The 26,022-nt window shown below is 38.8% G+C and overlaps 1 protein-coding gene and 1 long non-coding RNA gene across 2 annotated transcripts in view; one reads left to right on the plus strand and one right to left on the minus strand.

Annotated features, from left to right (window-relative positions):
• LOC111874393 (retinal homeobox protein Rx1) overlaps positions 1–11,282 on the minus strand; it is a 117,491-nt gene extending 106,209 nt beyond the window's left edge. Inside the window, exon 1 of the mRNA XM_023869861.2 lies at positions 11,128–11,282. Coding sequence (XP_023725629.2) covers positions 11,128–11,251 — 124 coding nt within the window. The 5' untranslated portion in view covers positions 11,252–11,282. The remainder of the gene's footprint in view (positions 1–11,127) is intronic.
• Positions 1–26,022, plus strand: part of LOC117283086 — a 141,909-nt gene that overhangs the window by 61,251 nt on the left and 54,636 nt on the right. The gene's annotated exons all lie outside the window — the stretch shown is intronic.

Here is a 26,022-nt window from a genome sequence, read left to right on the forward strand (position 1 = left end):
ACTGATGATGATGATGATATATATATATATATATATATACGCTATAGTATTCTTACCAATTCATCATCCACAATAATGATAATATTCAAATCTTTCTGAGGTATATTGAACGATATCTTATATGCCGTACATGAAAATGTAATTGAAGGCAGAGGCGAGAGAATGAGGTACAAGTGTTGGTGAAAGAGGAAGCGTAGGGTGAAGTTAGAGACGCTTTATGCTGAGGGAGAAAAGAGCATCACTCTATTAGAAGTTTCACAAGCTTCGCTCGCGCGTCCTGTTGAAATGTTTTTTATGACGCAATGGTTCATCTATTTACACTTTCCTTCCGCTAACCTGCTATAGGGCTTCCACAGATACCGTGAAATATATTCCGTAGGCTGTTCTCGGAGTGTGTATGCAGTCGTGACTCTTACAAAAAGTGTAAATAGATTGCACTACAATTCTTTTTCACAATTCTGATTCACATTTCCAGTCTGTTTTTTAATTAAACCAATATGTTTTAAGTTCGCCGGTCACGGTAGCTGAACGGTCTAAGGCATGTACTCTCTTCGCTCGCTTGGCGTGTTTTTGAACAGGTAGAGGCCTTGCTACGAGCTGATCACCCGCCCAAGGAGTCCTACCGAATGTCTAAGATCTAGAAAAACCAAAGTGAACGGAGAAGTTAATGGAGGTAGGCCTAGGCCCACTGGGGCTGTAGTGCCAAGGAAAAAAAATGTTTTAAGTTGCCACATCACTTGTGTTATCTCGCTCAGTACCGGAACCAAATTAACTGTAAGTGACATATATTTATCTGAAATTTACTGGAAACCCAGACGGTCACTGTGATCGCGCGGTCTAAGGTATGAACTGTCTTCGCTCGCTCGGACGCTGGGATCGTAATTTCGAATCCCACACAAGGAATGGATGCTGGGTGTGTGTACTCGTATGTGTTTATTCTGTGTTTGTGTTGTCCTGTGTGTAGGTAGAGGCCTTATGACGAGATGATCCCTCGTCCAAGTAGTCCTACCGTCTGTGAAAAATGAGAACAGAACTGAATAAGAGGCCAGAGACCTGAACGGGCTGGAAGGATCAATAAGAGGAAAACTACACACTCTAATTAAAAAACGAAGTTGTCTTCAGTATCTGAAAGTTGTTTCTTCCTCAAAGCCTTAGCTTTTCTACACGGCGCAATTGTACGGATTATTTTCCAGCGATGTCAGTATCTATAATCTAAAGGCACAATAGGCCACTGTGGTCGCGGTGCAAGGGCCAAGTAGGCCCACCCCTTGTAGGCCTACATTCATTCATCTGTAATCTACAGCGTTCACTGAGCGAATGAGAGATGAAAGATGAATTTGAAAGGATTTGAAAGAAAAAGATCCGACCTACTCGAGGTACTATTCCGGGAACTTCCTGGAGAGACTGAGAAAACCACGAACATCTCTGTTAAGTTATCCTGTGTACCTACCGATACTAAACAGAGCATCGCTGCAATACGAGTTTACAGCGCTCCGCAACGCCAGACATGTCCAGAAGGGTGGATACAAATTCCTGTTAATTGTAATTAAAATATTTAATTATTGGCCGAGTTGATCGTTCACACACGTGTAGGTCTATGCTGTGTCAATCAGAAGGCACTATGGAAAATATGGGGACAAACGTGATATGAAATTTACAAGGGCGTTCCTTAATTAGTCTATGTTTCGTAATTTGTGTGCAGTTTCCCACGGCGTGTCCTGTTCATCTTGTACAAGCAGAGGTCAATAAGGTAGAGAAGGGATCAGCACCCAATGTGTGCAGTACACGTTGCAGTGTTTAGGTCAGTGACTGCGCTGGAAGTGCAGTTGCTGCAATTACACTTAGCTTCTTGCAGATGAAGAGCTGGGGTAGCGCAGTCGGTATAACGACTGGCTATGGGCTAGAGGACCGAGATGTCGGAGTTCGAGTCCCGGTGGCGGCAAGAATTGTCTGTTCTCCAGATGGTCCAACCTCATATCCAGTAGGTACCGGGGGTTCTCCCTCGTGGTAAAGCGACCGGATCTTGAAGCTTACCACTCACCTCCAGCTAGTGCTGAGCTCAGAAAATGTGAATCTATACATCAACTTCCACATAGGCCTTCATGGCGTAGTGGGTAATTTGTTGAACACAGGAAAAACGTTACCCTTTTTTAACCGTCTTGTAAGATGTGTCACTTTTATTTTAATCTGTGCTGTCTGGTGCAGAGTCTAGAAATCTTGAGTGGTTAAATGAAAGGTCAGTAAAATTATCTTTCTAAGCACAGTAGGTAATTATAAAGCCCATCATAGTAGCCGCGGGTTCTAAAGCATGAACTTCCTTAGCCCGCTCGAACACTGGGATCGTGGGATCGGAGTTCGAGTCCTGGTAGGGTCAAGAATTTTCTCTTCTCCACAATTTCTAGTCCGGCTCCGGGGCCCCGACAGCCTCCTATCCAGTGGGTACCGGGGGCTCTTTCTCGGGGGGGTAAAGCGGCCTGATTGTGAAGTCGACCACTCACTTCCAAAATTTGTCGAGGTAAATAAATATAGATCTATATATCCGATACCCCATACGCCTCGATGGCTTTGTGCTTAATTACTTAAGCACAGGGACAACTTTATCTTTAAAATTACATTCTTTTATTGCTATTGGGGTGGGACTAAGCCCTTGTACTGCGGCCACTTCTGGCCTATTGTACCAGCCCCAGATGATAGGTGAGGGTGATTGTGGAGCAATTTGTGGAATGAAGATTGGCAGGGGAAACCGAAGTACTCGGAGAAAACCTGTCCCAGAGCCACTTTCTCCACCACAAAACCCATTTGGCCAGACCCGGGCCGCCGCGGCCGTAAAATTAAATCACTACTTTTTTCGGCCAAATTTGGCCATCTTCAGGCAAGTCTTTACTTGTTAAAAATGCTAAATTGGATTAGTTCTCATGTTAAAATATTCAAATACCTTTGCATTTTCGTCGTTCACTCATTAAAATATATTTGCTTTAGGTCATCACTCTTCGTCTTTATTTGTGTTAACGTCTTCTTCCGGTCTCCGTGTTTTCTGCGTGGTTTGCTTTAAGCCCATGAACATCGACGTGCTGTTGTTATCGTTGTTATTCCTATGCGCCCCAGTTGCATATACCAATTTGTCGAGTGTATGTCACTCGATATTAAGGATGCTGAAATATAACACTACAGAGCACTGTTGAATATTCGAGGTACATTAGGCTCTAACGGGCATTAAACCTGACTAATAAATAAGTAATATTAAGAAGATTAAATTTTATTACAGGCTACTTTATTAGTCTGAATTATGATCCAGTCTAGTCAATATAACTCAAATGTTAATAAAATATAATTAGGTTCCCATGTAAAGTCGAACAATTTAAACCAGAATTACGTGTGTGTTTGTTAGACAAAGTAGCCTCGTAGCATGACTTTTATTATCGAAGTTAAAATTCGCACAAAGTGGAGAAACAATTGTAGGCAAAGTGGCTTAAATATTGGCTGAAACATTAGAATTATTTATTTCATTCTTTCTACTGTGCAATTAAGATTCTTCTTACTCGTAAAAAAAATGAAGAAGAAATATATTTTCTTCTTATTCGTCCTGTGTCATGATTTTCGTTCATGATCGCCGATGGACGCGAAGATCCTCTTCTCGCGAAATTTTCTTTTCTATTTACTTCCAGCTCTTTTCCATTTTCTCAATGTTTTCTAGTACCTGAAGGTTACATCTATTTTATTTTCATCACTATATCACTTAGACACAGATACTAGATTCTGAGAGAATGCATCTTCTTCACCACTTGAACTATCTTGTTCTGTGTATACCTACTGGTCTTTCTTTGAAAATATAATCATAATTACCTTCTCAGTATCACTGTTCTTTCTTCTTATGTGGCCAGATCGTTGTAGTGGTATTTCTTCCAGATCTATGACGAATGTATCCTCCGTCTGATTGATTTAAAATGTAATTTCATATTCTTAAAGTTATCCCTGTAACAGACCTTGGAGGCCCATATAGCTGTGAGACGTTGAGGTTCCCATATTTGTAGACACTCGGCTCACAGGTGGCTTTTCAGCCTCTCGCTTCGGCCGCCCTTTACCTCCAGCAAGAATCCTGATACTCATTTCTGTTAGAGGTTGACTCAACCCAAGGGCCATAGTGAAGTCAATTGAAAATTTCAGTGACGTTATCCCGAAATGAAACCCCCACTTTCTTGCTTGTAACACAGTGTCTCAACCAACTATGTTACCGCGTGCCCTAATTTCCAATTCTATCCCTTTGTTCAATTGTTTTAAATATATTCATTGTTTTTTATCTTTTATCGTTGCATGAGAAACATACACTGATATAGGCCCTAAAGTGTATTCGAATTTCCGGTTTGGCAAGTAATTTGATTTGAGTGAGATCTAATGCTAATTTGTGTGTTGTGTATTACAAGTTACTCTCCTAAACGCTCTGTGTAAGAGTGCGAGAGCGCGCGGGCGCTCGCACGCACACACACACACACACACACCAACAATATATACATACTTATGTGCATACACACATACAACACAATTGAAATATTCGCATGTTATTTTGTTTTTATTTTGAAAATTATTTCTGCTATGTGTTTTCCCCCATTCAATTAAGATTATTCCATAAATACTCTATTATTACCCAACTTATTTAACATCCTTCTAACGTCGAAATACTACAGTTTCTTTTCTATACATTGTTCATTTTGGAGTCATCGTCAGACAGTGTCTAGATACACGGATATATTGGGTTTTTGGACTTTATCCATCGTCCTGGTTTTTAAGATAACTAATAAANTAGAATCCTATAGTAACTAAGTGTCTAGATAGTTAAATTTGTTTATGAGTTTCAAAATCAGCAGCAATAATATCGCATTTGGATAATGTGTTTTCTAATCTATTCAGACCGAGTTCAGATTTCGCCTCCCATTTCCTGTGACCTAGGCTAGCAAATTACAAGGTCTTCTCGCTTTTGATACTTTTGCATTCTACTGACTAAGTACAGCATAATTTGCAGCAGGCTCCCGGTACACCGCGTACGCATAGAACACTGTATTTTCAATAAACAGTTTACTTTTAAGTTGCGTTGGGTCTTTACAAGCCTACTTCTCTGTTGTTAGACAGGATAATGTAGTCACTAGTTTGACTAAAATTCCATCTTGTATAAGCATTAACTTTTATCTTCCCTAACTTTTTGTATGTCACCGTAAACCAAAAACCAGGTTCAACTACCCATGTTGCAGCTCTTAAGTACAAAAATTGTAGGAACATTGAATAGTTTATTCCGTCCATTTAAATTATTGCGTGACTCTCACCTATTGAAAGTTATGTGACTCAAAACATAAGGAAAGAGGAGAGTGGGAAGACCAAAATTAAGATAGGAAGAATGTGTATGGCAGGACATAAGAATTTTGGGTGTAAAGAACTGGAGGAATGTAGCATCGAATGGAGAAGAATGGCGAGCAATCCTGAGGAAGGCCAGGGCTCACAAAGGGCTGTCGTGCCAGTGATGATGATGATGATGATGATGATGATGATGATGATGATTTGACTCAAAATTAAAAAAAAATGCAGTAAGTCTTATACAAAAATCTTACAAAATTCCTCTTGAAAATTATGGGAACCTTCTTTCTCATGTGTGGCATCTATCAAATTTGCCTAATGGTAATCCATAAGCAGAACTGCTAACGGGAATAATAAACTTAAAATTTAAAACAAAATTTATTAACTATTATCTGACAGACTATATAAATTACTTTTCTAGATGAAGGAATTTGAAGGAAGGTGAGCATCATAAATTTTTCTGAGAACTATTTCTGATTATAGAAGCAGACAGGATAAAATCCTACACCTGGCGCACTCTGCTAATGTGACAGATATTGTTTAGTGGACAAGCAGATTAAATTGAATTTGTCTATTTTATATTCCATAGGTCAATCACAGTAGCCGCGCAGTCTAAGTTATAAACCGTCTTCACTCATTTGAACACTGTTATCGTGGGTCGAATCCCAATAGAAGCATGGATGTCTGTGTGCGTTTATTCTATGTTTGTGCTGTTCTGTGTATAGGTAGTGACCTTGCGACGAACTGATCCCCCATCCAAAGAGTACTACCGAATATGTATAAAATAAGGAACTGAAAAGCGACCATATTTCAAAGGGCTGTAGACCCATGGAGAGAGGAAAAAATTTACTGCGTAAAAATAAACAATGTACCGTTCTAGGAATATGATCAAGAATTATTGGAACAATTATGGCAAATAGGTACGGTGTTTCTAAATGACGGAACTAGATGTTAACAGTGAAAGAACATGTGTGCAGGAATTTTTGTGGAACAGGAAATGTGATGAGGTCTTTTGGCTTTTGCTGGGAGGTTTAGTCTACAAGATACCTGCATATGTCAGCACTAATTACTATCGTCATGTGAGTTGTTAGTAATATTGATAAACACATAACAGAGCAGTCTTCTACGATGACATATTGAAGGCCACGGCGTCTGAGGTCTGGATTTTTCTGAGATCGTGGTTATGCTCCCTGACCTGTCCCTGGCTGCCATGTTTGACATACCTACCGATACATTCCAGAAGCATTCTGCCTTCTTCTGTTGCATCATTGGTTTCCAGATTAATTTACTACAGACAAGGTTACTATAAAGTTATTCTTGCTGGACACTGCACTGCACACACAGGAAATAGTTTTTTATAGGTAAATGCTGAATAATTACTTAAGGGCCAGGTGAATCTATTTCGAAGTAACTCTGCTTGTACCCTTTCTCACGGTCTCTTCGCTTGCGAATTTTTTATTTTTCCTTCTACCCGGAAGATGGAGGCGATACGTTCCTCCGAAAAGTCGGTTAACACCACATCTACACGGTGCCACATCTCAGAATACTACCTTTTTCATAGAGTGACTACATTTATAAACTGCATTTAAATTTTCAAATCCTGGAACAATCACAAGGAAATCCAGTGTTTCCAGAAGTAAATGTATCACAAACAGACGAGATAAGCGGTCATCCCTACAGTTGCACAGATCAATAAGAAATATCAATATTCTTATTTCTTCCTAATTTCAAACAACTGTAGGGTCATTACCTTTCAGTTAATCTTCTTCCTTCTGCCATTGTGACAGCAGTTGTTCTTAACATATTTGTTACAGACTTCAGATTAATTAGATTCTAAGGATTAAAAGATGAAATGCTTTCCTTCTACGTAAATCAAATATGCTGAGTCACATGATATGGCATTATGTACTCATGTTTTGTATTCTTGTATTTTCTTATCTCATTTCTAAAGTTACTTTGGTAAGAAAGCAAAAGAAATTAGATTTTAATATCGTATAAATTTTAAGACACATGATTTGTGTTGCATTACATTACCATATTATCCTACATTACAGTACAATACAATACAATACAATACAATACAATACACAGTACCTGGGGCCTATATGAGTAAATATGAGATTATAGCTCTTAGTAGCTGAATCTTATTTCTTTTACACTTGCACTGAAGTTAATATATTTCCAATAAAATAGAACATGCACACAGGCCTACAAACTCCCATATTTCTTTGTTCCTATAGGAGTATACTGTTTATTTTGTTGAAATCTGTGGCCTGAAAAACTCAATCACTTGAGTAAAGTTTAGAGAACCAAGCAACATGTACATATAAGCATACTTCAGGAATTATCTTAGAATGGAAATTATATTCGCCTATAATTCCTAAATTACGACAGTTAAGTCTGTCTTTAGCTTTTACTTTACTCGAAATGTCGAGCAAATAATTTTTAATTTGATTTCACTGCAAAAAATATTTCTATCAAGTACAATTAGAACACGCTGTATTCACAGCCACTGTGCAACTAGTTAAGTAACACCATATGACGTATTTCATATCTGTTTCGCTTTAAGGGAAATTATTGTTAGGTATTATATTAATGTATATTGTTGTAACAATATAAAACATATTTAGTCCAGGTGAAATTTACATTTTCGGAAGAAGATTCACGTTGGTAGGTACATCTGTTTTTAAAATAGTTTTTATTCACTTATTTTTGCTTCCGGAACTTATAGAGGCCTGAAGGCTGCTATTGACATGAGTGCGCCTGTGCAGGTAGTACCTATGTATTCCATAGGTTCCGGGTTGAAATCTCGGTCCTGGATACCGGATATGGAGTATGTTAACTGAGGATATTTGTTGGTTATCCTCATTCCGTTTAGGATTATAGGCCGCGGCCAATTTCTTATAAATAATTTTGATTTAATTATTTAATAATCAACCTCCCACTATCTGTTTTTGTCTTTTATTCTTAGCTATAACAGTGCTCTTAAATACACAAATGGCTCTTACTAGGCAACGGAACTATCAGTTTCTTAAAACTGATCTAAGTCTTACTCAGTCAATATAAGTGAGTGAGACTGTTTACAATTAATTAATTTCGAAGCAATAAAATCATCCTATAATTTCCTCATATAAATGTAAGTAAAATACAATGCGATATACACCACTGAATGTAATGCTCAAAAAAATAGGTCTAAACGTGAAGTTTTTTGAACCATATTGAATATTCAGGCCTGTTAAACAGAAATGAATTTCATTAATTTGTGCGCGTCTGATGAAAGTACTGATGAAGAGTACCATCATCTGGGATGTGACACCGTGTAATCCTACTATAGAATTCCACTGACGTCTCTGAGGAACTTACTTCCTCCATCTTCAAAGTTGAAGATATGCCAAGCAAGCAACAACGAAAAACAAGCGGTAAGCTAGGCTGTCAAGGCTCGCTTAGCATATTTTCGGTGAAGGCGGTACGTTGCTCTGGAAAGTCTCTGAAATTCTAGGGCAATACACGTTGTCATATCCAACAAGAGAGGACGGTTTATTGCCACAGGTGTGCGAAACTCAAATTCGACAAAGTATTCACTTTTAGAATTTTTATAAACTCTTACGTCTGGATATATACGAATGATGCTGATTCTCAAATAGACAGTGATTTTGTTGAATGGTTTTAAAATAAAAAAGAAATCAGTCTTCTGAGATGTGATGCCGTATAGATGTTGCGTTAACCGACGTTTCGGAGGAACGCATCACTTCCATTATCATGGTAGAAGAAAAATGAAGAAAGACTGCGAGCAGGAACCGGCTTAGCAGGTGCTAACAGACTCTTTTCTTCTACCCTGAAGTTGTAGGCGATACCTTCCTCCGAAACGTCAGTTAACACAATATCTACACGTCTCCACATCCCAGAAGACTGCTTTCTTTATAGTCACCGCCGCGAAAACCTCAAATCTTACACGGTTTTAAAATAGTTTATTTCAAAAACATTTTTAGATAACTTACATATCTCGAAATAACATTCTATAATTTTGAAATATTTTTCAAATTAAATATACGAGTCTAAGATCATTAACAGGAACTACACAAGAACCTGTCTGTAGTACAAAAGAAAAAAAATTCGAGTTCTTAATTTTCATCATAATTAATTTATAGTATAAATGTTTAGGCTATGTACCAAATATCTGGCTCAGAATCACTGACCACTCTATTTTTAATTTAGCTTATGTACTACTTGAGGAGAAAAAATTCATTTTTCTGTGTCTCTGTACATCGATTTGTTAAAAATATAAATTATAGGATACACTCCATGGATTTATGCACACTAAGCTCGTATAAAGAATTTTAGTGAAATCTAAAATGGAGACGCTTTTCAACAATACCATGAAAATATGCCTGTACTGCTTAAATATTAGCTTAGGTAATTCCTAGCATAGGAACGCTTTTGAACTACAGGAAGTATAGACTGCATTCTATGGAAATAATATATGTTGACAAAGTAATATTTGGAATAAGTCCAGCATGGAAACTGGTAGTAAACGGTAGGCATTTTTATTTCTGATATTGCAACGTATCCTTTGTACTAGAGCAAAATCTCGGTAGGCTTTTTGTCTGACTTTTGTCCATACCGGCCTTAAACGTGTTTAACCACACAGCTTCCATAAAACAAACAATGTTACATTTTGATTAAAATGGGTGTTTGTTTGTGGTTAATAACCAGTTTCGCCAGAACAGAACAAAAACTGAAGAGTGAAAATCGATATTTCGATAAGACTGATAAACCCGTCGATACTAAAGAGACAATCTTCACATCTCCACCAAAGATTCAGCGCTCAACACTCAGATCTTTCAAAGTGTTAAACGTACACAGGAGCAGAGGTCTTGGTCTCGAATCCCACATTGATTTAAATAGTCAGTTTTATTTCAAGGAGGTTAATCATTGTATTCTGTGATTTATTTTCATTACTTGTGCAGTAGAACCTCTTTATTCTGTATCAATCCCAGAAAGAGTGCCCATTATTTCAAGTCCAAGAATGTCAAGGATATGTCTAACGAACATGTGTACCTAATTCAGTCTAGAAATGATGGTTCTATAGTTCACTTGAAGAGACAGGTTTATAACCTAACTTCCTCGGTACAGTGATTAGGACGTTTGTGTTCGCCAGGTCCAGGTTTCGGTTCTTGAGCCAGCTTAATCGACCTAGGTGTTTCATGTTTTTTCTTTTTAATTCCTTCAGAAGACAGCTGCAGTAGTGCCTTACGATCATGACAACTTCCACGTTTTTTCTTACCATCCGTCACTCACGAGCATTTCCAATTTGTCATTACAATCTTATCCCTATCTTACGCAGTAGAGAATGCATTGTTAACTATCTAACAAAACAGTTGTATATAGTTTATTTCTATGTTAAATCTTTGCATTTTACCTTCAGTAGGCTTATTTCTTATAAATATCAGAATTCATGCTATTATTTCCTTAAACATCAATCTTAATTATGGACACTCAGTGTCAAGATTACGTTATTTTAGAGCGAGAAGCCGAGTAATTTGATAGATAGGTACAGAAGTTCTGAAGAACCTGTAGCACTTTGCTTTCTATAAGCTGGAACTAACTTTGTAAATGTTATTTGGATGATTTCATTCCTTAATTGGTTTAATGAAATAAAAGAAGTAGGTGCAAATCAAATCATGGCGTTGGACCAGAAGAAAAAAAAATGCTGACCCATAAACCAGAGTGTTTGTGTGTGTGAAGATGCAAACAGAGGTAGATAGCAGAGTCCGTGCTACTCACCGCTGGATTCGATTGCGCCTGGCTCCGACGGCCGGTTGCTCAGCCCGAGGATCGCGTCGATGGTGTGTCGGGGCCCTGGCTGTTGTGACGGCGGAGGTTTAACCGGCAGCCCGCTAAACAACATCCTGGCCGTGACCAGATCCGTCGCACCCTGTTCGCTGCTGTCTGCCTCCATTGCCTGCCGGAGACTGCCCTGTCACTGCCACAAAACTACCCCTCTACTCACCCTCTTCAGTCAAAAAAGATTTAGAGCTTACTCTTCCAACAGCTTGTTTGCTAGCAACGGAATTCACATTACCCCTCCCCTACTGTATATTAAGGGTCCTGGATGGGGCGGAGCCAGCATAAAGGGGGCGCGACGTCATCGAGCGAACAACCAATCACGGTCAGTCTACTAACCCCACTTCCATGCTTGGAATCGACTGACAATCCAAGACTGTTACCGCTTGGGTAAATGATGTGCTTTGGAATAGCTCAGCTAATTTATACTGTCAAGAGGGATCCACTTTGACTGGGATTTATTTTTATTGTTGTGTAACCACGCTGAAATCTTGTAACAGGACGAACGTGAAACGAGAGCTCTGATTAATTTGGGCTGTCACTATTACACTTCGGCTAACCTATCTTGTTACCAGGCAGGGACAAAAGTACACCAAACGCGGCACATTAAAACTTGGGAAACAAAGCTGACTCTCACACCGAGGAGCCAGTATCCTTTAATAAAACAAAGAGTATGGTTTTGTATGGGTGTGAAACGTGATCGTGACATTAAGGGAAGAATATTGTCTGAAGTAATGTGACAGCAGGGTGTTGCGGAGTAAATTTGGATCGAAGAGGGATGAAGTGATGGAAGATTGGAGAAAACTGCATAATGAGTATCTTCATAACTCGTACTCTTCTCCAAGTATAATTAGAACAAACAAGTCAAGGAGGATATGATGTACATGGCATGTAGCACGCATATAAAGAAGACGAATGCATGAAGGATTCTGCTGGGAATGTCAAAAGGAAAGAGACCACCAGCAAATTTGTGAAGCACTTACCTTATTTTGGCACATTTTTTACTTAACTTTTCTTTCCGTAATTCACAATGGAGCTGAGCCCTTCTTGAGTAGCTGCCAATTCTGCAGCAACGCAAGAATTTCCCAGCATTTTATGGAACCCGAAGGATCATTACCCTGTTCACAAGAGCCCTTCACTGGTCCCTATCCTGAGCCAGATCAATTCAACCCATACCATCCCATCCTGTCTCTCTAAGATCCATTCTAACATTGTCCACCCACCTACACCTTGGTCTTTCCAGTAGTCTCTTTCCACCTGGCTTTCCCACCAATATCCTATACGCATCCTCGTCTCCCCCATTCGTGCTACATGCCCTACTCACCTCATCCTCCTTGACTTGATCATTCTAATTATACTTGGAGAAGAGTACAAGTTATGAAGGTCCTCATTATACAGTTTTTCCAACCTCCTGTGATTTCATCTCTCTTTGGTCCAAATATTCTCCTCAACACCCTATTCTCAGAAACCCTCAGTCTATGTTTCTCCCTTAATGTCAGAGACCTAGTTTCACACCCATACAGAACCACAGGCAAAATTATAGTTTTGTATATTCTCATTTTTATGTTTTTGGACAACAGACGAGAAGACAAAAGATTCTGGACTGAATGGTAGCAAGCATTACCCGAGTTCAATCGCCTCTTAATTTCCTCCTGAATCAGGTTTCGATCTGTTGTCGTTGTTTCCAAATATCTGAACTGTGCCACATTTTCAAAATATCTTTTTTTTTCTCTCTTTATGTCATGATTTCGCCCTGCATTTTGGTGACGAGACAGCAACATATANTAAACAGTCACAATGTAGAGCCTACTGTCAATAACTACAAAATAATGGAGGTGGCCCATCGAAGGAGCCGGCCCATCGATAGCAACCTTACCCTACTTAGTTTTCTCTGTGTTTACTTCTAGACCAACCTCTTTACTTGCATCAATTAAAGTTTATGTGTTTTTCTTTATGATATCTACATTATCACCCATTAGATTCACATCATCGGCAGAGACCAACAGCTGATATGTCCCATTTAATTTCAGTCCCACCTGGTTTCCCTGGACCTTCCTAATTGTATATTCTAAGGCAAAGTTGAAAAGAAGTAGGGATAAAGCATCTCCTTGTTTTAAATTATTCTGGATAGGAAATTTATCAGACAAATGTTTAGCTACACGGACTTTTTAGTCAACCTAACTAGTTTCATGGGTATCCCACACTCTATCAGAATATTGTACAATACTTCCCTCCTAACTGAATCGTAGGCTTTCTTGAAGTCTATGAATAGCTGATGTACTGTCTCATCGTACTCCCATTTTTTCTCCAATATCTGACGAATGCAAATGATCTGATCTGTAGTTGATCTGTTATGTCGAAACCCACACTGATGATCCCCAATAATTTCATCTATATATGGACTTAACCTTGAGAGAAGAATATTGGACAAAATTTTATATGAAGTTGATAGCAGTGATATCCCCCGATAATTACTACAGTCAGTTTTATCACCCTGCTTGTGAACTGGTACAATAATTGACTCCTTCCGCTGATCAGGCAATTTTTCCTTAATCCAAATAGAATTAATAATCTTTTGGTCCTTAGAACATAATATTTCACCTCCTGTTGAATAAGTTCTGCCAGAATTTTATCACTACCTGGCGATTAATAACTTTTCAATATTGCAATAGCAATTTCAATTTCAAAGGGGCTCAGCTGTATGTATTTCTATTTACGTAACATCATTGACTCTATGGTCAGTCAATAACTGAGAGAAGTAGTTCCTCCACCTATTAAAAATCTTATGGAAATCTGCAAGCAGGTCACCATTCTCAACCTTCACTAAGTTACTGCTAGATTTGTAACGCCTCTTGAAGTCGTTTATTCCTCTATACAGGTCTCTACTATTCTTGTTCTTACTGTTCGTTGCAAGTTCATCAATTTTATCTTTCAGGTACTACCTCTTTTATTCCTGAAATGTCTGCTGGTTTCGCGTCTTATATTGTTCAGATTATCCCCATTTAACTCGCTTTGATCCTGAAACCACTGCAATTTGGCTTGTTTCCTTTGTCTACGTATTTTCAGCATCCTTCATCGAACCATTTCTTATGCTTCTTCAGTTCATAATAACTTAGAATCTCTTTGGCAGAAGTTTTGACATTTTCTTTAATAGTTACCAAAGCTTTATTAACGTACACCTCAGTGTCTAAGTTTTCAGAAGTTACGAATATATTTGAGATTTTTACACAGTACTGTTCTTTGTCCTCTACCTCGTTTAATTTTGTGAGATTGAACCCCTACATATGAACTCTGTGCATTTTCGTTTACTCACTGCCAGTCTTTTCCTGAATTTGCCACCATCAGATAGTGGTCAGTATCATAACCTAGTGTCCTGAACGATCAGGCATCAAGTGGACTTGAATTCCGTCTCGTATCTATCAAAGTGTGGTCAATTTGGTTGTGGGTCTTCTCATCAGAAGATGTCCCAAGTAAATTTATGAATGTTACGATGTGGGAACATTGTAGTACTTTTCACAACGAGATATTTGGATATGGTAACATTAACTACTCCAACTCCATTATCATTACTAATTTCATGCAAACTCTCGTTCCCAGTCGTTGGTTTAAAAATATCTTCCCTACTTAGCTACTGTGACAGTGAACTTTCCTAACAAATTTTTCGTATGATATTTAGGGAATTTATCGATTACATGTTGTAGTTTCTCGTAAAAGCTCTCCTCCATCAATTTTATCTTCTGTTGGGGCGTGGACATTCATAACAATGATATCACAGCAGCGACCTCCTAATGTTATGTATGACAGCCTATCACTAACAGACTCAAACCTCTTAACTGCTGGTAGGATTCTCTTATGTAAAAATACTTGTAACTAATTCATGATTCCCATTTCCCTTCCTATAGAGAAATGTACACTCGCCTGCTTTTTCGGTGCCATCTCCCTCCCATTTGACCTCCTGTACTCCCGCTAAGTCTAACTTATATTTTGAGATTTCTTCCGCCACTGCCCTGAGCGAACCTGCCCTATACATACTTCTAACTTTCCAAGTACCAAATCTCATATCCATTTTCTTTCGCTTGGGTCGTTTATCCAAAGAATTCGTCCAGGTCCGATGCTTCTTGTGATCTTTCGTAACAAGCTTATTTTTAAAGTGACGAATTCTTAGCCACACGCCCAACACCCAAGCTGGAGGAACACCGCTTGTCTGCACTCCACAACTCACAGCTACCTTCCATATCTGGAGGGCATCTCGTTCATCCGCAGCCTGAGGACGTACCATACCGTGGCGTAAAGTGACCCACCTAACACGGCCTTTTCGTAACACCATGGAAATTTTGGCATACTAGCATAAGGGAATGGAAACTTGAGACTGAAACTGTAGCAGACTACTTGATCTAACACTTCACAGGATGATGACTATGACGATGACGGCGTAAATGATGATGATAATAGTGATGGTGAAATTTTGAAGGTTGTGATGTTCCGTAAAAAATTACATAATTATCTACTGATTTATGTATTTTCTTGGTTAAATTGTAGGCCTAATTCTTACTACCAGAATTTAACTCGTAGGCCTGTGTGATGGAAATCCCTCCGATCACGAAGAAAACATGGATGCAATAATCAGCAATATAAAATTTACAGACCGCTCAGCTCGAGTAACTAAAAATGTAATGCACACACGTAATTAAAACAAAATTTAATTTACAAATTCTTGTCAACGGAAAGTAATTAGACTGAACACGATGGCTTTGAAAAAAATGTAATAAAATGAGCAGTACTGTGGGTGCTGTGTAGTGGAACGATGTTAAAATGCAGCAGATATTAGTATCCTCTCTGTTGCAAGTGCAAGAGTAAAATTGCTAACATCACTGATTATGCAGCGGCATACGTAAAATTAATTTAGATCGATCACCTTGCAAAACAAATGAACAGTGCTTGTAGCATATTCTCTTAACTGCAATAAGCATATACCTAGGTTCTCTTTATGAAACTTGTTCTTTCAATGTTATTCTTCATTTCTAATTAGCATTTCTTTTTACTTCTAGCCTATGTAAGGTAAACCAACAAAATTTCGAGGTGAACATTCCACATTCTCTTACAAGTTATGCATTATCCCTGCAGTTCATTGTAATATTTCTCCGTTGATATCTCTATTAGAAGGTTTCCCTGAGTTCTCTGTCTTTCCAGACAAATGCTTGGATAGTAGACATTCCTTGAATTAGGACAACACCAACCCCTTTCGCTACAAACCGGGAAGTCGTGGGTTCGAGTCCCAATGAGGTGGAAATTTTCAATATGATCTTGGGTTCGATTCATCCTCTGATAGACGTGAGTACTAGGAATCTTCCTGGTGGTAAAGTAAGGCCAGAGCGTAAGTCTGACAACCGTACCGCCTTCCGTGAGCCGCTTGTCTATAGAGAATGTGGGAGCCTCAACGTCTCACAACCCTATGGAGTTTCATGGCCTGTTACAAGGATGATTTTACCTTTACTACCTCCTTTCAAATCGTTCGTGACTCACAATTTATGATAATTTTCTCTTATGAATCGATTTTATTACGACCTCTTGTTCAACAAGCATACATTAATAAACGAAGTACTGATTAATCTTCTAACGATATAATTGGCGGAAGAACAAAGAGCGACGCACTCAAACAACTACAGCCACTGCAGGCTGAAACTCTCTCATCTAACCCAACAACTGCATACGCAAGGGAAACTGTGCTGTTTGAACATGCGCAGATCGAAGATGATTCCTGCGTCGAATATTTTTAAGTGTAAGATTTACGTTTCTAAACGGATATTCATGAACTGAAAATTTTCAGTGTCTAGTCACTTTTGGTTTTTAAAAGTAAAATGACATTGTAATAAACCGTAAGCCGAAAACGAGTTTAAATGCAGGCCTATATAAATATATGGGAGCTGGGACGGCAGCGACGGCCCAGACTCCATTACCCAAATGGACTGGAGACTTCCTCTGCTCCGCACGGTACACACTGACGCTCTCTGATGGTTACTGGGGCTCTTTCCCAGAAGGTGAAGCGGCCAAGATTTGAAATTAACCGCTCAACTCGATCTAGTATCTAGATCAGTAATGGTGGAGCTGTACCTCCACTACTCCATACGCACTAGTGGTACGGTGCTTATTAATTAAGGTAAAGGTAAGGTTATCTTTCTAGCAGGCCATGGAGGCCCATACGGTTGTGAGACGTCGAGGCTCACATATTTTCTCTAGATAATCAGCCGTAAGTTTATCAGCCTTNCTTGTACTCATTTCTGTTAGAGGCTGAGTCGACCCCAGGGCCATAGTGCGGCTAGAAGGATTTGGTCAATTGAGAAAATTTACTTCATCAGGACTCGAACCCACGACCTTCCGGTTTGTAGCATAGTGCCTCAATCAACTACGCTAAAGCCTGCTCCTAATTAAGTAAATACAGGAAGAAATTTACCTCTACACATAGCCTGTAAATATGAACTAAAATACTAAATTTGTAATTTAAATTTACTGGTATCATTTATTTATTATGTAGTACTAATTACCCTCTGTAGCAATTTATATAGTAGGCCTTTCCCTTTCTGCGTATAACTGTAATGCTTGACACTGGGGGAGCTGAATCGTATTCTTCTTCTCTCTCTCAGCCGTTTTCAAGAAACGAGCCAATCGTAGGCATAGGAGAGTGAATACACAGTACGTCATTATTGATAAATATAAGAACATTGAGTGGTCTATATAAGGACGCACATAACTAAGACAGATAAAACTGGATTTAACGACTGGCTGCGGGCTGGTCACAGAGGGGTCGGAGTTCGAGTCCCAGTACGCTCAAGAACTTTCTCTTCTCCAAGTCATCCAAACCGCTTCTGAGATCCAGTCAGCCTCCTATCCAATGGATAACAGGAACTCTGTCCCCGGGAGTAAAGCGGTGTGGGGCGTGAAGCTGACCACTCACCTCCAATTAGTGTCGATGACAAGAAAATAAGGATCTATATATCCACTACCCGATACGCCTTCCTGGCCTAGTGGTTAATTAAGTTAAACGGATAACTTTGGGGCACGGAATAGCGTAGTTGGTTGAGCGCTCTGCTACAGGCCAGAAGGTTACGGATTGGATTCCCGATGAGGTCACTGGATTTCTTCAATTGACCTAATCCTTCCAGCCGCACTATGGCCCTGATGTCGACTTAGCCTCTAACAGAAATTAGTACCAAGAATCTTCCTGGGAGTAAAGGCCGACCGGCACGTAAGGCTGATGTAAGGCGTATTGTGACGTGTATACCCATTGATAGGCAACGGGTCGACAAACAAATTCCCCCAACACACGTGCCCGCGACAATAAAAAGACATCCATTTCTAAGTAACGGACTAGTAAACACGCATTCTTGACAACAGAAGAGTGTGTTTCCATAGGGTCCGTGCAAAGTGATCATAAAAAATTTTCGACAGGACAGGAATAGTAGAAGCTGAGACGGCGGAATATAGAACAGTATTGAGACTCATAGATTAGAATCTTTAGAATTGACAACTGCAGAAATTGCAAGAAATTAATTAGACTGTGCCAAGAAAACTTTACGTGTTAGTCAATGTTATAGGGAGCCTGTGATAAATCCGTTGCCAGGATACGACAAGTGAAGAGTGAGAAACTCAGTGCGTATAACGGTGAACTGAAAGTGTGCAGAATAGCGATAGCGTTGTGTTTCCTGTAGTCCCGAACTGTGTGAGTGTATAAGGTGTAATAAATCCAGTCTTCCAATTCGAAATTCGTCTTCCAAGTCACAAGAAAACACTACACGTGACAATATATATATATACACTTAATAAAATCAATAGCTGTAGTTCAATATGAAATCTGGAATGGCTAAAGTCGCTGAATAATTTCATGACCCATATCGAATTCCCTCTGCCCCCCCCCCATATTTTTATTCTGCATTATAAAATCTCTTTTTTGTAAACTCTTTATCATTCGCGTTCTTCCTCTCTTATTTTTTGTCTTTTTTTTTATTTCGTACTATGGCTTCTCACTAAAGAACATTTAGATTCGTAGGATCTATGCTTACATCGTTCCCACCTCAGAAGTTTGAATGACCGACAAGATTCATATTATTGATGGCAAGAAATCAGAAAGTATGATATGCTGGCCTCATGTTATGAATGTGTTGTCCGTTATAAAATATTCGGCAGCTGTGAGACTACACGTATTTTATTTAGACCTAACTTATGGCTGCTCTAACGATGCTGTTATTGACTAAGGTTACATAACAACGAATTATAGGATGATTGTGAACAATAAATTGAAAAGGATGTGGAAGTAAGCGAACGTGACCTAATTTTAGTTGCTATCACAGGTTTTGCTTAGAGTGACTGAGGATACATACTAAAATATCAGTCGAAACAACTGGTATCCAGGATGACATTTGAACCAGAGGCCTTCCGAATGCGAAGACGGGGTGCTACTCACTAAACTGCAATGTTCTGTCTGGCAGCTCTAAAAGTTTTATTGACAAAATTCGAAAATGTACAAGTAGAGCGAAGTTTCACGCTTTTAAACAAGAGGCAAATACGTTTTCCAGAAAGGAAATGACATATTTTTTCTTGATCTCTTAGCATCAAAGCTGTTTTCCTGCAGGAAACCCTGTTACCTCTCTGTCGACACTCAACCAAAGTAAACGAATATCAGTCAGCGTGTGTCCGGTAATTGGACGATTACAGCAGAAAAAAAGTCCTACAGTGAAAATGAACGGAAAACGTGCACGAAACACCATATTACCTTATTTTCAGGAATATGCCAATACCTACAGCTATTTGGGCCCGGTAACAGATAATTTCAAATCGAATGCTATGACGTAAATAGTGGGGAGTGCAGAGAGCTGGCTGCTTGATGGTGCGAGAAAGTCACATACAGAAGTTTCACGAAATTCTGTCGCGGAGAATTTATCCCCTTAAAAGCAAAGTGCTTACTGCGTGTGTTACCTGATTTAACATCAGATAAGACAGGAAATCACATAGCTTATACTTATCACGGTCGTTCTGCATAAGGATTTAAAAATCCATACTTTCCAAATCGAAATCACTAACCCAAAAATAAATTTGGTTTATGCGACAAAAATTAAGTGTTATTCTGTAGCATAATTTCGGGGGATTCTTATTCTACATAGATTAAATAATTGACAAACAATGAACTCTTCTATTACATACGTGTATGTACACATTTAATTCAATGTTACTTGAAATTTACTGAAATTGGCGACGAGTCATAACTGTGCACTGAATGGATAAACAAGCAATATCAAGGCTTTACTTTCCATTGTTATTATACACACAGAAAGAAATTAAATATATTGTGACATTTAAGCCTGTTACTAGGAAACGACAGTGAAAGAATTAGTTATAACAACAGCCGTTGCTAAGTGAAGGCTTCGCAAATAACATGTTTCCACAGCTTCAAGAACACATCAATAATTGAACGGTGTTTTCTGTGCGTCCGTGCAGAGATATTATAAGCAGGAGAGTTCATGAGAGTCAGTTGAGTTGGTTGGTGAGTGACGAAATTTGTCAGTGAGTCAGTTAGAGAAATGTTGAGTTTCAGTTGTTAGCTGTTGCTGTGAGAAGCTGGTAGCTGGGGCCTAGTGTATTTCGGAACCCAGAAGAAGGGGAAGATCCGCTGTTGGAAGCCGCTATCCAGAAACGGCTAGTAATGACAGGACTGTGGTTACTAGTGTGTTTGCGTGTTATAGTGAATTGTAAGGTGCAGTCACGCGCTCTATCAAAGTGTCCAATATACGCTTCACAGCTGAATGGTCAATTAAGAGAGCACAATGTTTAAATAATGACGAAACCTTATAAAGGCCGTCTGAACCCACTGAAAAATATCATTCGCGCCTCTCTTAACAACAGCCCTTTCCTGAGTTAAAAAGCGCCTGTTTTCTCGTGCAGCTGCATACTATTACACTATTACATGCAGACCTATATACTTTACTTAGATGAAGGGCGCTTCGTTTAATTATTATCTAGAGCAAGACACTTCTATAATCTTCTAATATGTTCTAGAAACGGTGTTATGTCCCAGAAGACAGAACTCTTCATAACCACCGCTGTGATAACCTCAAATCCTATTAATTATTTAGCGAGTTATGGTCGAGAGAAAAACATAAACGCGTATTAATTATTTTTCTTAGATTTTAAACAAAACTTAGCTGGTTAACAATTATTATTAAATCTTCCAGTATCATAATTCGTAGAAACCTCTTCAGCGGTTCTTGAATTCACGATGAAAGCAGTGAACTTAAATGTAAACTACCGGCAACCGAAATAATTTGTGGAAGATCATCTCTGCTTAACGTGTTTGAAGTGATGCTAATGACAACAGTTGGCATTTCTTCATTCAACTCAGCTTCTGTATGTAGGTTATTTTTTGTACATTGCTTTTCAAACACATCTATAAAAATAATCGCAGTTCGAAATCGGCAGGTACTTGGTGAAGACTTCCCAGCGTTTCCATGAGGAGTGAGTTTTCATTTCGAGAAAACGTCCTTCCAATAACATGGGTTCCATCACGTACAGCGAATGCAATTCTGGATGCACTCGATGAGCATTTGGTTGCCATGTTGTCTGCAATCGCTTCCATGGACTTTTCTCCTATGGATGGGTCTTGGCTACCATCTTTTTCGGATCTCAACCCCCGCGATTACTTTATTGGTTGAAGATATCCTTTTGTGCTTGGTATCGAGGTGAAAATATTGATATTCTCAAATGTTGGTTAGTGATGAGTGACTCGGTCTAAGGATCCAAAAATGTAGTTCACCTTCGCTTGATGATGGAGTGTATATAGGCTACAAAACGTGGTGGTCTTGGATAAAATTTTCCCTCTGCTTAATTAATTAAGCACCACGCCATGGAAACTTATTGAAATTTATCAGTCCAAGGCCTATTAATAATTTGATGGCAGGAATAGTAAAATGTTATCATGTGTATTGGTGATTAAAAACGGATTTCTTATTAGCAGTTGGATTTATTAACCACCTGTAAGTCGTAACCACAAATAATTATTACACTATTGCTGATTTACACAATTTACAATCACTCCAACCCGTTTCTTGGGAAAAGGATTTATAACATAGGAACTATAAAAGTCTCACTAAATTACACACTTCCAATGTCGATGTACTACAGCACATGTAACGTCATACACTGAGTCTTCTAATTCTTCTTCTGGCCACGCTGCTATTCTTTTGGAACTTCAGAAATCAAGTGAAATGAAGTCAAAGTCAAAATTAAAGTTACTGTATGACTGGCGGTTTACCGCCAATCGGTTCTTCTTGACGTCAAGCCCTTTGAGAACCACGAGCAGAGATGTTTTCCAACTGAACTCTTGAGGTAATGGTGCCTATATAACATCTTTTCTGACGAGAATTTGAGCTTGTCTCTTACAAATACCTTGGCCTTTCATCAAGTGTATATTTCACACATATAAAATGTTATCGAAAATTCTTCCTTTTTATGGTTTTCGCTCAAAATGCACAAAACTCATTCCCATTCCCGTATTCTCTTAAATCATCTAGGCATGTACCACGCCCAGAAAAAAACAACTCTTCTATTGTTGCGTGACGCAGACCGCAAAGAAAATACCTTTCCTCTACTGTTGCGTGAAGTTATCGCGCATGCCTTAACGTGTTTACAGAGCAGTTGCCTCCCAATGTGTCACAATTATTTTTCAGAAAATTATATGGAAATCAAAGGACGTGTTTCTTCGTTTCGTACAGGAAATACGGAGTTTTGAGAGAAATTAATTTGGAATGTATTGGTGTCGATTTATTTCGACTTTTGGCACATTAAACTGCAAGTGGATTCCACCTTAGCGCAGTAAAGATGAGTTGTCTTCGGAGCAAAAATCATTCACCAATTGAAAGCTATTATTTAAGTTTAAGAACGAATATAAATCTTAATAGACTACGCTGTGTAGAAGCCAACAGCTTGAATTCCACCAACAACTTAGATTTACACTGTATTTCTGCGAGTCACAGATGTGAATGATTTGTCGAAATGACAAACTTATGTCAGTTTTAGGCCAGACTGAGAAAATCTTCTCAGATGTTTATATCCAGTACCTCGCATTTGTTTCTAGTACTCTAAGGATACGTATTAAATACTCTCCACGAGTTAAAATCTATATACAGATTTTGTTTATGCTTAATGTAAAGTGTTCGTGCTAAATAAATCAAGGCATTTGATTTTAGTGGAGTCTGAACTAAAGAAAAAATATGTTAATAAAGTTTGCCAGTGTAAACAGAGCAACTGCAACTGTGTTTTTTATCATTCATTTGCTGTGTATATAAAATTTATTCATTAAATCAGTGAGTATAAAGTGAAGTTGTCTCTGTGCTTAACTAGATAAGTACTGCGACATGAAGATGCATGGGAGAGTGGATGTATAGGACCACGTATTCGTTTCGGCCCTAGTTGGAAGCGAGCAGTCAGCTTCACAATCTTTACCCCCCGCGAAAGGGTAGCCTGTCCCTATTAGATATTCGACTATGTGGGCCCCAATACCGTTCTGGAATACGTGGACAGTAATAAATATTGTTTTTACCGGATTCGAACTCCGACCTTTCGGCCGTCCAGCCTGCAACCATTCGCTATACCGACTGCGTTAAATCATTTAGTACTTAGTTGATAAACTGTAATGAATTAACTATTATAATAGTTAATTCATTACAGTTTATCAACTAAGTACTAAATGATTATTTAGTGAAACTTGTGGCCATTGCAAAACTCCTGAATCCCTAATGCAAGACCGAAGTAATTACTAAATCTTTATGTTTCGCCAGTTGCATAAAACCTGATTGTGAAAAAAAAAACGTGGCCCCAATTAATCCAGGTAGCTTTATATCACCTAAATCCAATGAAGAAATCAAGGTGGAAGGAGAGAATTGTGTAAGATAGGACGGTGTCACTGTGGGGGAGTGGAAGTATAACCTCAACATTCTCTATCTCGGCACTAAATGAAGGTGAGCATAAATTAAAAAGCATTCTCTTAAAAGCAGTATAACGTTATAGTAAAAAATCCTTAAACTTGATCTTCCATCTCTTGTCCTTTCACTTGCTGAAACTCTCATTCCTGATCGTCCTATTAATGAAATTCAGAGCTTCATAATCTCAATAGTTGATAGAGTAATGCTAAATTGACACATCAAGCCTACTAATCCAAGAGTGTTTTCTGAAATAAATTCAAACACACGAGTTTGCCTACGTTTCATATAGTTTGTTTCTCTAGCGAGAAAGTCCGTTGTGGCAACACCGCATTTACAGCGCAGCTCAGAATGATTAATTATCTTGCTAATCAGCCAGCTAATTAGATTGACCTTATCAAGATGAAGTGCGGTAATTATTACTTGCGGTTGAAAGGTTAACTTGTCCCTTTGGAATGCGAGAAGTCTGTCATGGCCTACTCTGAGCGGACAACGTTTCTGCTGTTACCAGAGATGTGTGTGTAGATCAATGCAATATTGCCTTGTGTAAAGCAGGCTGTTGTATACCAGCCGTTCCATCTTGCAGACAGCTTTGCCTTTCGGAATCAGAATATACCTACAAGCATTTTATGCACGTAAAATATAAAGTTGCCCTCGGCTTAAATAAGAAAGCACTACGCCATGAAGGCGTATGGGGGAGTGAATATATAGATCCATATTTTTTTACCTCTGCATTAGTTGGAGGTGAGTGGTCAGCTTCACGCCCCTGCCGCTTTACCCTCGGGGAAAGAGCTCCCGGTACCGACGTCTGAACGACGTGGAGAAGAGAAAATTTTTGATCCTACCGGGACTCGAACTCCGAATCCTCGGTCTTCCAGCCCGTAGTTGGTCACTGTACTGACTCCCCAGTTTATCCACGTTACGACAACAAAAGTTTTCTTACGTGGGCCTTTTTTTTTTTTGCTACGTATTTATTCAGCTATTGTTATTTAACGATGTTTTCAGTAGCTAAGATTACGATATGACATAAAATGGTGGAAGAATTATGAATTGGAAGGGATATGGAAGGAAGTGTTCGTGACGTAATTTTAGGTATTATCACGGTATATTTCTGGAGGGACTTAGGAAACTACGAAAATCTAAGTCAGAATAAGATAACTCGTGTCTGGTCAGGAACACAAGACCTCACGAATGCGAGATAGGTGCTACGAATCCTACCTCGAATCAGGTGTTTGTTAATTTTATTACCTATATTATATGTATAATCTATATATTATATATAATTAAATATGCAACAAAACAAACCGTATGTGTGTAGGTACTGTTAGCAGAAGAAATGTTGCAGGAAGTAGTGCTGTAAGGCTAAATTGCGTTTGGAGGATGATATTTCCAAACACATTTCCTGAGATTCTACCTAACACACTGACCTTGATATTGGCGTATGTTGAGGTCGAAATTACTTTTCTAGTGCACAGAGCTGCTTCTTATTTGGAGGGTCTCTGGTCCCAGTATCAGACCGGAGGCTTAATATACTCACTGAGATTTCACCTGATTTTCCCACTCCCTGCAGGAGAACGCCATAACTTTACCATTAAATTGGATCATGAACTCTCCCTTCCACACAATTTCCGATTAATTCCTCACCAGTCACCATCTAACAACTTGACGCTTCATGGTCTGAGATACTGAGGGTCTCGTTAAGTTAACAATAAATAAATAAATATATACATACTCTTTTATGCAAGTCTGACATGGAAATAATTGAAATTTATTCATTCATATCCAAATGTCTAATCTCATTGACTTAGATCTTGTAGGCTTATTATATATACACTTCCAACACGGTTGTTACCAATACATCCCATCAGCT

Source organism: Cryptotermes secundus, unplaced genomic scaffold (genome assembly GCF_002891405.2).
Source record: "Cryptotermes secundus unplaced genomic scaffold, Csec_1.0 scaffold197, whole genome shotgun sequence".
Classification (NCBI taxonomy): Eukaryota; Metazoa; Arthropoda; class Insecta; order Blattodea; family Kalotermitidae; genus Cryptotermes; species Cryptotermes secundus.